Here is a 13290-nt window from a genome sequence, read left to right on the forward strand (position 1 = left end):
ACATTGCTTCACTTCAAGAGGCCTTTATTAACCCCCTGAAGCTGTATGGATTCTTTTTTTATAATGGATGGATGCATTTTTGGGGGATTCAAAAATTTTCACAACCATTATAAAGCTTGGAAGAGCCAGGATATTTTTAAATAAATCTCTGATTGTGTTTGTCTGAAAGAAGAAAGTCATATACAGGTGCTGGTCATATAATTAAAATATCATCAAAAAGTTCATTTTTTTATTGTAAATTATTTTTAAAAATGAAACTTTCATATATTATTATATTCCCTACATGTAAAGTAAAACATTTCAAAAGTTGTTTGTTTTATTAAAATTTGATGATTAGAGTGTACAGCTCATGAAAGTCCAAAATCCAGTATCTCAAAATATTAGAATATTTCCTAAGATCAATCAAAAAATGGATTTGCAAAACAGAAAAGTTCAAGTTCTTTAAAGTATGTTCATTTGTACACTCAATACTTGGTCGGCAGCACATATTACAGCAAATGACTTGCTCCTAGCACAAATTACAGCATCAGTGAAGTGTGGCATGGAAGTGATCAGCCTGTGGCACTGCCGAGGCACTATTGAGCCTTCAAATCATCTGTATATTGTTGGATCGACTGTTTCTCATCTTTCTCTTGAAAATATCCCATAGATTCAGGGGTCAGGCATGTTGGCTGGCCAATAAAGCACAGTAATATCATGGTCAGCAAACCACTTGGAAGGTGGTTTTTACACTGTGGGCAGGTGCTAAAGTCCTGCTGGAAAAGGAAATCAGCATCTCCATAAAGCTTGTCAGCAGATGGAAGCATAAAGTGCTCCAAAATCTCCTGGAAGATGGCTGCATTGACTTTGCACTTGATAAAACACAATGGACCAACACCAGCAGACGTCACGGCCCCCCAAATCATTACTGACTTCAGAAACATCCCACTAGACTTGAAGCAGCTTGGATTCTGTGCCTCTCCAGTCTTCCTTCAGACTCTGGGACAATGATTTCAACATGAAATGCAAAATTTACTTTTATCTGAAAAGAGGACTTTTGACCACTGTTCACTGTCCAGTTCTTTTTCTCCTTAGCCCAGGTAAGAAGCTTCTGACGTTGTTTCTGTTTCAGAAGTGGCTTGGTAGTCCTTTTCCTGAAGATGTCTGAGTGTGGTGACTCTTGATGCGCTGACTCCGGCTACATTCGACTCATTGTGAAGCTCTCCCAAGTGTTTGAATCGGCTTTACTTGACAGTATTCTCAAGCTTGTGGTCATCCCTGTTGCTTGTGCACCTTTGCCTACCCAATTTCTTCCTTCCAGTCAACTTTGCATTTAATATGCTTTGATACATCACTCTGTAAACAGCCACCACATTCAAGTAATGACCATCTGTGACTTACTCTCTTTGTGGAGGGTGTCAATGATTGTCTCCTGGACCATTGCCAAGTCAGCAGTCTTCCCCATTAGTGTGGTTTCAAAGAACAAGAGATACCCGGAATTTATACTGTAGGGATGGTCATTTAATGAAACTCAAATGTAAATATTCTAATATTTTGAGATACTGGATTTTGGACTTTCATTAGCTGTACGCTCTAATCAACAAATTAAAAAAAAAAAAAAAAAAAACGTTTGAAATGTTTTACTTTACATGTAGGGAATCTAGAATATATGAAAGTTTCATTTTTTAAAATAATTTACAATAAAAAAAATGAACTTTTTCACGATATTCTAATTATATGACCAGCACCTGTACACCTAGGATGGCTTGAGGGTGAGTAAATCATGGGATCATTTTCATTTTTTGGTGAACTATCCATTCACAAGTACACTACCATTCAGTTTGGATATTTATCCAATAAGGCCACATGAGGAGAGGAGAAAAGATAAATGTTTAGTTGAATCAAAACCAATACTGTGCCTATAGCATAAAAATAATAGCAATTTTATAATATAATTTAAAAACATAAAACAAAATCTAAGAAATAAATAGTTTATAATAAAATCTCTGGTTTAAAATGCTAGATTATCACCAAATACTGAATTCAATCTTTTTGTCAACTTGCTTTCTTTCAAATAGGACAGGTTTTGTATTTGTTTTTGAAACTGATTGATCACATGCCTCATTGATCTGAGGATAAAGTTCATCTCTCTGAAAAAGAAAGCCTGTATTACTCATAATATTTTGAGTACATGAATGTGTGTGTGTGTGTATCCACGAATGCGCAGGCCTTTGCAAGCATACATGTAAATATGTAAACGATAAACATGCTCCTGAACACTAAATGTTTCTCTAATTTTCAATCTCCCCTATTCATTTTCAATGGATGGTCATTTTTGACCAAATCAATGAGGCCTACAATCAGTTAGTTTCAAAAATAAATACAAAACCTGTCCTAATTGAAAGAAAAAATAAGGTGGCAAAAAAACTGAATCCAATATTTGGTGATAATCTAGTACAGTGAGAGATTTGTAAGCTATTTTTTGTAGGCTAGTCATTTCTGACAAGAAACACAAGAAGTGTTACAAGGTGGGGGAAAAAAAATTCCCCAAAAATTATCCCCAAAATTTGAGGAAGTAGTTATACCCTGTGTGAGTGAAGTCAGTAAATTTTAGTAATTTTTGAGGAAAAAGAAAATCCTCTCCGGGTCAAAATGACCCGAACACAAGGGTTAAATGAATTAAAACAGTTTACTAAAGTTATAAGGCACTCAAAGCCACACTACATCATGAATATGATTATTATGGAAGGAGTTGCAGGCACTCTGCTGCATGCTGATGATGTGTTTTTTTTTAACACCAGCCTTATTCACAGTATAGCCTCTCATATTGCATGTCATCAGGAGACACAAAGCTCAAAAGACAGTCATAAAGAGCACAGGAAACAAGAAGTTCAGAAAAGATAAGCGCTTCTACTTTATTACACGTCAAGGATCCAGAAGATACCATTCTTCTAAATAGGGGGGAGGGAAGGGGTATACACAGCCCTCTCCTTAATGCTGCTGCTCATTTCATTCATTTAAAACAAACATTTGTGCATACATCCATTCATCTGTACATCCACTCATACTGTTTACATGTTTCAATTCATTCATTAAAGGTGACTAATCAACTGCTTGCTTTGAGCATCCATAAAACCAAACATCCCTGGTCAGTCCGATATCCACCAATAATCAGTTTTCTTTTATACAATACATTATTTACAAAGAACAACAAGTTTGTTTGAGATGTCAAAGGTTTGGCCACATAATGGTGGGAAGAGTGATGCCCCACGCCCTGTATCGCAACACAACCACAGGGTGCTAAAACGACAACTGCAACCTATCGAATAACAGGCAACCTTTAGAACGGCCTATCAGGTTACAGGGACACCACTGTCACAGCCAATCAGAGCTCGGGGAACAGCGTAACAAGTGTAACAGGTTCCCAAAAGTGATTCCGTTCGGAGTTGGTGGGGGGCTAGGGAGAAGTCCCTGATGTGCATGTTACATTAAGCATATTTAAAAAAAAAAAAAAAAGGAATCTACAGTATAGAACCGTACCATTCTCTCTCTCTCTCAAAAAAAAAAAAAAAAAGGATTATACAATTTACTATAAAAGCAAAACTTCAGAACAGTAGACACATCTTAAAAACATGTCAAGATTCTTAAGGGAAAAAAAAAAAATAAAAATAAAACAGCAACCATGAAATGTTAAATACTTTCACTCTTAAAAGAGAACCGAGAACAACATTTCTATATATTCAATAATTTACAGATTGTTCATTGTTTGTTTAATTTCAGCAGCAAACATGACAGACATCGAGTTTTTTTTATTTTTAAACCTGTTGCTGTGACCTTACCGTCGCCACAGCATTTTATTTTAAGCAAAAATAAACCATATGAAATAATAGATTCAACTGTAATGAAATAAAACAGCCTAAAAAAAGTCGCAAGCAACTTTGACTGGCTTCCGAGGCTTAACAGCAGGATGCTTAAAATGAAAAAAAAAACAGTGCTGCTGCCTGTAAAAACGACTTGCACTTTAGGTTTAGACGTTTACGGAAATGTTACAGCACATTCTTGTGCAAGTTTTTGTTCAGATTGACCAAATACTGGTGATACGATTTGATCAGAAATGTTTGTCATGGGAATTACACGCCCATGAACGTGACTGATTTTTATTTGGGCTGTAAGGCCACTTATTCGCTTGTAACAATTACGGCAGAATTACAAAATGTTCGCCCGACATCATTCACAAAATCTCAACTGTATTGTTAGTTGCCAAATCAGGTAGTAATGGAAAATTCAATCTATGGTAACCAAACCTGTGTGTATAGCATTGAAATGAAATAAAATAAAAATAGTACCAAAAAGGATTTTGTTCTTCTAGGTGAAGTTCTGTTTGGAAGCCAACATATAAAATATATGAGATATTCTCTAATAATTCAAAATTTAGCATGAAAACAAACAAATAAAATGAAGAAAATTTGTAAAAATAAAAGAAAGATAGTACCAAAAATTAAAACGGAAAATTATATAAAAAAAATAAATTAAAAGTAATCAAATAAAACCAAAAGGGGGTGGAGTTCCGTTTGGAGGCCAGTATAAACTCCATATAAGTTACATGCTTATTATTACAATTAAACAGGATATAACTTGAGCAGGTATGAATTGAAACCAGGGTTTGACAGACATCACAGTGTGTGTTTGGCAGCATGAGGTCAGTCATGGCTCACAGTGCTGAAACACAGTGTGTGTGTAAACTCTTTCGTAAAGTCCTGAGGTCAAGTCTGGCTGTTTGAGGTCGTCCGTACTGGGTGTATAAAAGTGTCTAATTGAGAGCTGGATCGCAACATGTAATCTCATCTGTAATGGAAACGTCTGGCAGTACTGAAGTACAATCAACACAGTTGGGCACTGTCGTACAAACCCAACGCAATATGGCTGCTTCGTAAAGCATCCCTGTACCGAAAACATGTATACCGTCATTTACGTAAATATTAACATTGCAGTACCATCGCCCTTCACCTCAAAAGGTGCCATTTTACCACGTTCGATGGTAGAAATCGATTTGTACCGAGTCTGTAACAGCTGGACAGTAACGTCTGGTAATGTCTAAAGAGGTGCGCACAGTGAAAGTCCAGAGATTTATGGTTAGTGGAATCCAGCATTTGTGAGGTCCGGATACGTGATGTTGAGAGATCTGTTTTGTCCATATGCTTTTGGTAGCGTCCGGGTGATAATGCGGTCCTGGAAAATGAGGTTAGTGAGTTTATTGAGGTCCAGTTTCTGAGGTCTGGCTTGTGATGAACGGGGAGAGATTTTGAGTCTTGATGCTTGAAGGAGCGGGCGGATTTCTACTCTTCATTCTGGTGGAAAAAAAAAGGAGAAATGAACATTAGCTAGATGATCAAACAGCCACGGACAACACCAAATAAAACCTATTTACAGTAGAAACACGCTGTTAATCTGCTTTTTTAGGAACACATTTGTCTGTAGCGCCCTCTCATACACAAAAACAAACAAATCCTCCCTTTCTTCGTTTATTTGAAAACACCACTCTTTCTTGGATCCTTCCTTCGGCCTGAGGAGTAACTGACCTTGCCAACGGTTGATAAACAAGCATCATTGTTTCCCTGGAAACGCTCAACACAGATTTGAACAGCCAGAGAGGAGCCAAAAGCTTTATGACATCATTGCTTGGCAGACACACAGAGAGAGAGAGAGACCTGCTGCAGACAATCCACTCTCTTTCTGTTTCTCTCCCTTTATCCGTTTACAAGTGTATGTGAGCCATCATCTGAAAGTGGTGTTCCCGACTCCTGCCCCGTTCAATCGCATATCTAATCCACTCAGACACACACACACAAACAACTACGAGCTGTTTTCATTATATAATACTCTCACTGACTGTGATTAAAAGATCAGAACGTAGACAGACAGCATTAGCACACACACCTGTTCAACGCCGCTTCTGAAACAAGCGCTGACGGCATCAAGACGTCGCTCATATGATTGGTCATGGCTGTTATGATCGGTCATGACTTCAGATACGGCTTTAAAGTCGACATGAAAAGGCATGCGCACAGCAAGGCCATGTCTTGAATTAAAAGATTAGTTCACTTTCAAATGAAAATTACCCCAAGCTTTACTCATCCTGAAGACATCCTAGGCATATATGACTTTCTGATGAACACAATCAAGAGTTATATTAATAAATAACCTGACGCCTCCAAGCTCAATACAGTGCATCCATCCATTATGGCCCGGGGGGTTACTAAAGGCCTTCTGAAGGGAAGTTATAAAGTAATATATCTAGCTTCCGTTGTATTAAACTTATGAAAAAAATGTAACTCACGTCACATTGAATACGGAAGGCATAGGACGTAGCGTAAGCGTTTTAAACTGCGAGAGGCATTGCACTTTCTTCGTAAGTTGAATACGGAAAGCGGTCTGGCGGAGGCTACATATTTTACTTTATAACTTGTTAAATATATATATTTTTCTTACACAAACGCATTATGATGGATGGATGCACTTTTTTGAGCTTCATACTTGTTGGTTCCATTCATGCGTCAGGATATTCATTAATATATCTCAGATTGTGTTCATCAGAAAGAAGAAAGTCATATACACCTAGGATGGCTTGAGGGTGAGTAAAGCGTTGGGGTACTTTTCATTTTAAACTGAACTAATACTTCAAATAATAAAGGAATTAAATAATTAAAAGGGATTTTAGGGAATAACGATAAAGAAACAAGAACGGTAAAAGTTCCAGGTCTTGTAGTTATTACGTAATCTATTTGCATATAATATATTTTAAAATTTTTCGAATTAGTTTAGTTTGCATCACTGGATATTACTATCGGTCTCTGAATATTTCAGTCATAAAACAGTCGTCAAATATTAAATGTTTAGCTACTTGCTCTCCACGTACTCTTTCACTGCTAAACCGAAAGCATCGCATTGGAATTCGCACTCGACTTCTGTGAACAGTAAGCCCCGGCTTCTTTAATTTGATTGGCCAGCTCACTCATTCTGACAGTGATATGCATTGTTAGACCGCTGAGGCAGACCGGCCTAAAAGTATAACTTTTAAAGGTGCCCTAGAACTTTTTTTAAAAAGATGTAATATAAGTCTAAGGTGTCCCCTGAATGTGTCTGTGAAGTTTCAGCTCAAAATACCCCATAGATTTTTTTTTTTTTTGGGGGCATCATTATAAATGAGCCGATTCAGGGCTACTGCCCCTTTAATTCTCGTGTTCCACGCCCACGGAGCTCGCGCTTGCCTTGAACAGTGCATAAACAAAGTTTACACAGCTAATATAACCCTCAAATGGATCTTTACAAAGTTTTCGTCATGCATGCGTCGGATTATGCGAGTATTGTATACTGTTTACATTGTTTACGTATATTGTTTACATTTGATTCTGAATGAGTTTGAGGCTGTGCTCCGTGGCTAATGGCTAATGCTACACTGTTGGAGAGATTTATGAAGAATGAAGTTGTGTTTATGAATTATACAGACTGCAAGGGTTTAATAATGAAAATAGCGACGGCTCTTGTCTCCGTGAATACAGTAAGAAACGAAAGGTAACTTTAACCACATTTAACAGTACATTAGCAACATGCTAACGAAACATTTAGAAAGACAATTTACAAATATCACTAAAAATATCATGATATCATGGATTATGTCAGTTATTATTGCTCCATCTGCCACTTTTCGCTGTTGTTCATGCTTACCTAGTCTGTTGATTCACCTGTGCAGATCCAGACGTTAATACTGGCTGCCCTTGTCTAATGCCTTTCATAATGTTGGGAACATGGGCTGGCATATGCAAATATTGGGGGCGTACACCCCGACTGTTACGTAACAGTCGGTGTTATGTTGAGATTCGCCTGTTCTTCGGAGGTCTTTTAAACAAATGAGATTTATATCTCATTTGGGGGGGGGGGGGGGCTTTCCCCCCCCTCAGTGTCTATGGTGGTTACAGCCCTGGTGCACAGTGAATTTCAATAATGTGATGGGAAACTGGATATCTGAGAAGAAGAAGAAAAAAAAAAACCTCATCTTTTACTCATCCTCATATTTTAAACCTGTATTATGTCTGTGTAAAGCTGGCAAAATCCATTAATTTCAAAAGGAATCTGCATAACTGGGAGTTCTGTCTGAGGGTCAAAAAGTTCCTCATGGAGATTTTGCTTGTGTTCAGCACGCGACTTCACCATGTTGACCAAAAGAAAATTGTTTGGTTTGAAACTGACTTTGTGTGAGCTGTGATTCACACATCACTACACTATTGACAATGGATAATGGATGGTTTTTGTCTGTGCAATTTCACAGAAATGTACTGAATCAACGGATTCATTCAAACGATCCAACTCAAAAAGAAATATGAAGCACATGTTGTAAGGACTACTTTGATGTGGTTTTGCATCTTGAATGCTCTGTTCCCTGATCTTTGCAACTGCATGGGAAAATGTAAAAGAACAAATATATACATTTCACATACTTCACACCACAGAAGAAGACAATCATCGAAGTACATCTGGAACAACATGAGGGTGAGTAAATGATGACAGAATGTTCATTCTGACGTGTTCTCTCGCTTAAGGTCAATTTTGACGTTCACTTTTACTAATGTTTACAAGTGTTTGTATTTGTATACATATTCCTGTACAAACCGCTGCCCTCTTTCCATCCAGCTGACATTATTCTGACACAGTTCTGCCCTGGAATACACAACCTCTCCTGTATCGGAGTGAGCTTATTTGTTTAGACTGGTCTGATTTTGTTCCCAGACCTTTTACCTGAAGCTGTTGTCGTTTTGGACACAGTCGTCATGATGTCACACATAAAAGAGCACTAGCCATTACGACATGGAACGACTGACCAGATTTGCTATTTACATTCAAAACAAATACAGATTCATCACTTAACCTCTAAAATCAATTGTGATCCTTTTCCATTACTTATTTCAACTGTACACAGAAAGCATGACACTAGGCCCTGTGATGGAGCTGAGGAGAAGGCGGCCACAGTACGGAGCTCACGGTTATGAGTTTAAATCTACGGGAAGGACCAGGCCCGAGCTCACAGCTGAAGAGGCAGTGGCTTGAGACAAACCTCAGCTATAAATACAGCTGTGCAGCAGTGGAGCAGAGAGCCGCGGGTCTAATAGTGCAACGCTGAGAACATGAAAGCCCCTCACATCTCCGCAGCAAGCCCGACGTCAAGCGCTTTTATAGTGCGGCCATTTTTAGGGCCTCTTTCCTCTTTACTTAGAAAACCAGAGAGATGGAGAAAATTGCAGAGGGTGAAATTATAAGCTGCCGGACTGTGCAAACACGTAGCGTGGGAAAAAAAAAAAGAAGAAGAGAGGGAGTGCCACTCAAAAATGCCGCTCCCGGAAGTCTCAGAGTCCCGGAATGAGGGGGAGGAGCTACTGGTAGCATTCTTCATTTCCAGAATTCAGATTCTAGAATTCTATTCCTGGAATTGGTGCGATACAACATGCATACATCTCAATTACACAAGTTAATGATACATTCTATTCAGTACTGAAAACTAAAATTGAAAATACACTACACTACTCTTCAAAAGTTTTTTTTGTTGTTGTTGTTGAAGGAATAAATCCCAAAAGTGACCGTAAAGACATGTTTCAAAAGATTTCTATTTCAAATAAATGCTATTCTTTTGAAGTTTCTATTTATCAAAGAATCCTTTTGAAAAATACATATCACGGTTTCCACTAAAATATTAAGAATGATTTCTGAAGGATAATGTGATACTGAAGAAAAAAAGTCACACGATTTTAAAGTGGCTAAACAGAAGAGCTCAAAGATCATTCCAATGAAATATTTCAGAATTTGGAACAGTGATAAAACTTATGGACCCTATAGAAATTGACAATGTAAGATTAATAACATACCTTTGCAGGCCTGTAAAGTGTGAAATTTCTGTACCATGAGTGGCAAAAAACAGGCAGTCCCTCACCATTAGTAGAGCTGGATAAATTGAGAATCGTGATTTTTTCGTTTCAAACACGATCACGATTCTCCCACGATTCTGAACAGACAACTAAACAAAATAACATGAAATTTACTAGAGGTTCCGACAAAATGTTAATTGTTAAAGAATCTGAATGATGACCCACTCATAAATACTTAAAGGGGTGGTTGATTATGGTTTCCCTTTTTTAACTTTAGTTAGCGTGTAATGTTGCTGTTAGAGCATAAACAACATCTGCAAAGTTACGACGCTCAAAGTTCAATGCAAAGGGAGACATTTTCTTTTACAGAAATCGATTTTTAAGGACTACAACAAACGGCTTGTAGGGACTACAATAGCCGCGTTTCCACTGCCGGGCCAAAGGCGGGCGTGCTAGTGCGTGCCAGGGCCGGTCGCGTTTCCACTGTCACTTCCGGGGCTTGATCGTGCCTCTTCGGTGCTTCCTCGGTACCAAAGGCACGGGTTTTTCGGCCCGCCGAAAACCTTGGTCCAAAGCGGGCCAGCTGGGGCTTGAGGTGCGGTCGGGGTGAAAGGCGGAGCTAATCGTAGTCAGGTGATGGTCTAAACACTGAAATGGGTTGGGTTGTGTGACGTTTGATCAAGGGAGGTGTGTTTAGGGGCAGTTTTTAGATCAGCGCTGCGGAGCTAGCGGACCGACAGTGGAAACGCAATTTGATTTTGGCCTCGGTGCCTAAGGTCTGTGGCCATAGGCCCAGCCCGGCACGCTATTAGCCCTGGCTCGCACTGGCCCGACAGTGGAAAAGCGGCTACTGAGCTTCTTCCCGGGTTAGTGACATCACTAACCCTAACATTTAAACAAACCCTGCCCCCGGAAACACGCAACAAAGGGGGTGAGGCCATGTTGGGCTGCTTTAGAGAAGAAGAGTTGTTGCAGTAGAGTGTTGTTATTGCCGCCATTTTACGCCAGACTGCTTCACAAACGATGGCAAAGACTATAGAATAACACAAGGCGCGTCACCTGTATTGTTTTGAATGGGAAAAAGTGCAACGTGCAATATGGCGGAATAAGTCCTGCCTTCTAAATAAGAGCCAATCGCGATTGGTAAAGTCATTGTGTCACTGCAGCGGTCGTTAGAAGCTCCGGTTCCTATAGAAACAGTCTGATGCGCGCCTCCACAAGAGCACAAGAGACGTGCATTTAGGACTGCGCATTAGCTTGATCCAGCCTGAAAAATACCATTTTTTGTCATGATTCGAGTGAAATTTATGAGAAAGTTGTTGTCAGATTTCATTGTTGATTTCAAATATAGAATTTAATCGAAAGCTTGGCAAACAGCTTTGGAGAATTTGATGTTTCCCCATTCAAAGAGATAGGAGCTGCACTTGCATGCCCGAGAGGCGTTTTAAAGATGGCCGCCGAGTGAAATGACTTGTCTTAAAGGGATTTTGACATGGGTCAATTCAATTTGCACAAAAGATTAACCATGACGGCACATGCTAGTCGATGAGTTGAATCAACTACATAAATTTATCCACTAACCATTCAGAAACGTCCAGATTAGGGGTGTGCCCGTATCCGGAAAGGCACGGGAAAAAAAAAAAAAAAAAAAAAAAAAAAAAACACAGTCTACGGAGCCCCGAAAGAGACATGGTTAGTCATTTGCTAGCAGGAGCCTGTTACTTTGTAGCAACAGATTTCACTTACCACATAAAGAGAGTAAGGAGAGATGGCTGATAGGACGATGGTGAATAGTTTGCAGTTCCTAAAGCGTCACTGACAAATATGTAATCTTGTGAAATGTGTAATAAGTACTGACGCTCCCTAGTATACACACAGCACATGTGATTGCGAATCACGAAAGTGAAAGTAACAGCGCGCGCATTCAAAAGCGATTTCAATACACCGCATATTAACTGCAGCTTCCTGATGCTGGCAAATTATTTATAATTACCCAACTATATAATTGTGAGAGAAAGCACTGAAATATATTTTTTCCTCCCATCTCATGTGTATTCCCTTTAGGGGCTCCGTAGTACACGTCATTTCCTTTCCGAATATGGTATTCGGCTTCAGGCACATGTCTAGTCCAGTTTCATTCTAAAAGTTGTAACTTCTTCCTGAGTCTCTCCATCAGTGTCCGACTCCGGTTTGAACAATGTAAGGCTGGACACAGTTACGGACAACCGTCATGCATGAGATTCTCCAGCTTTGTTGTTGACCGAAGCGCGAGCTGTTAAAGCTCCGCCCTCTTTTGGAAAGCGGTCCAGGAGTAGCAGCTCATTTGCATTTAAAGGGACACACACAAAAATGACGTGTTTTTGCTCACACCCAAATAGGGGCAAATTTGACAAGCTATAATAAATGATCTGTGGGGTATTTTGAGCTGAAACTTCACAGACACATTCTGGGGACACCAGAGACTTATATTACATCTTGTGAAAAGGGGCATTATAGGTCTCCTTTAATTTGTTACTAGATGAATCAGCATTTTTGAACAAATCTCTTCAATGAATGATTCAATTACAAATACATTTTAACAGTCACTTGTCGCCACCTGGTTGTGTAATGATATAATCGATGCAATAGTTATTTGAAATGCCATGTACTTTCAAAAGGTGACTGACTCTATTTTGATCGCTTCCTTAGACTACAGCGTTTATATCTGATCTATAAACTTTTATCCCAGTACTTCTGTGATAATATGAATATTTGTGACACAGAAATAATAATACTGTGTGGTTGAAAAGACTGTTTGTGAAGCTGTTGCATACCTATGCATGACAACTGCTTTCTCTGGCTCAGTGGCAGCTCTGACGCAGATTTGAATGTTCCGGCGTGGTTATGTAAATGTTTAATACACAAAGGAGAATCAGTGTCATTTAGGAATGAGATCACGTGAGTGTTTGAACTGACATCATGATCTTTTAACGATTAATCGTGCAGCTTATGTTATGATGTCCAGCCTAACTGGGCTACTAAAACAGGCTGCAATCACATTTGGTGTGACTATTGACGCATATCTCACACTTCACCTTCAACATCCCATATACTTCCTCCATATACCCCGTGGGACTCAGGGAATATTCTGGCCTCCTTACAATATTGATTGTAATCGACGCCTTGACTTTCCCAAAGGTATGTAGAAGGAGTCACACATACACAAACATATCACATGCATCACATGCATGTGTTAAAATAAACATGTAATAGAAGCCAGCATAACGTCACACACGCTCCCACACTCAGTACAGTTATCTGCAAACTCATACAGCGTCTGCAGAGGAGGGATTTGGAGCTTTACTCTGCAGAGAGCCTTATAAGGCCGCAAGTGAGGGGTGGTGCTCATCTACCATCA

General features: G+C 39.1%; 1 protein-coding gene across 2 annotated transcripts in view; it reads right to left on the reverse strand.

Moving 5' to 3' along the window:
- Positions 1 to 2869: 2869 nt before the first annotated feature.
- The window catches only part of irs1 (insulin receptor substrate 1), a 33012-nt gene continuing 22591 nt past the window's right edge, over positions 2870 to 13290 (reverse strand). For both annotated transcript variants that reach the window (XM_048160338.1, XM_048160339.1), the window contains one exon: positions 2870 to 5327. In XM_048160338.1, the coding sequence (XP_048016295.1) occupies positions 5323 to 5327 (5 nt within the window). In that variant the 3' untranslated portion in view covers positions 2870 to 5322. The remainder of the gene's footprint in view (positions 5328 to 13290) is intronic.

This window comes from Megalobrama amblycephala, linkage group LG16, assembly GCF_018812025.1.
Source record: "Megalobrama amblycephala isolate DHTTF-2021 linkage group LG16, ASM1881202v1, whole genome shotgun sequence".
NCBI classification, from domain to species: domain Eukaryota; kingdom Metazoa; phylum Chordata; class Actinopteri; order Cypriniformes; family Xenocyprididae; genus Megalobrama; species Megalobrama amblycephala.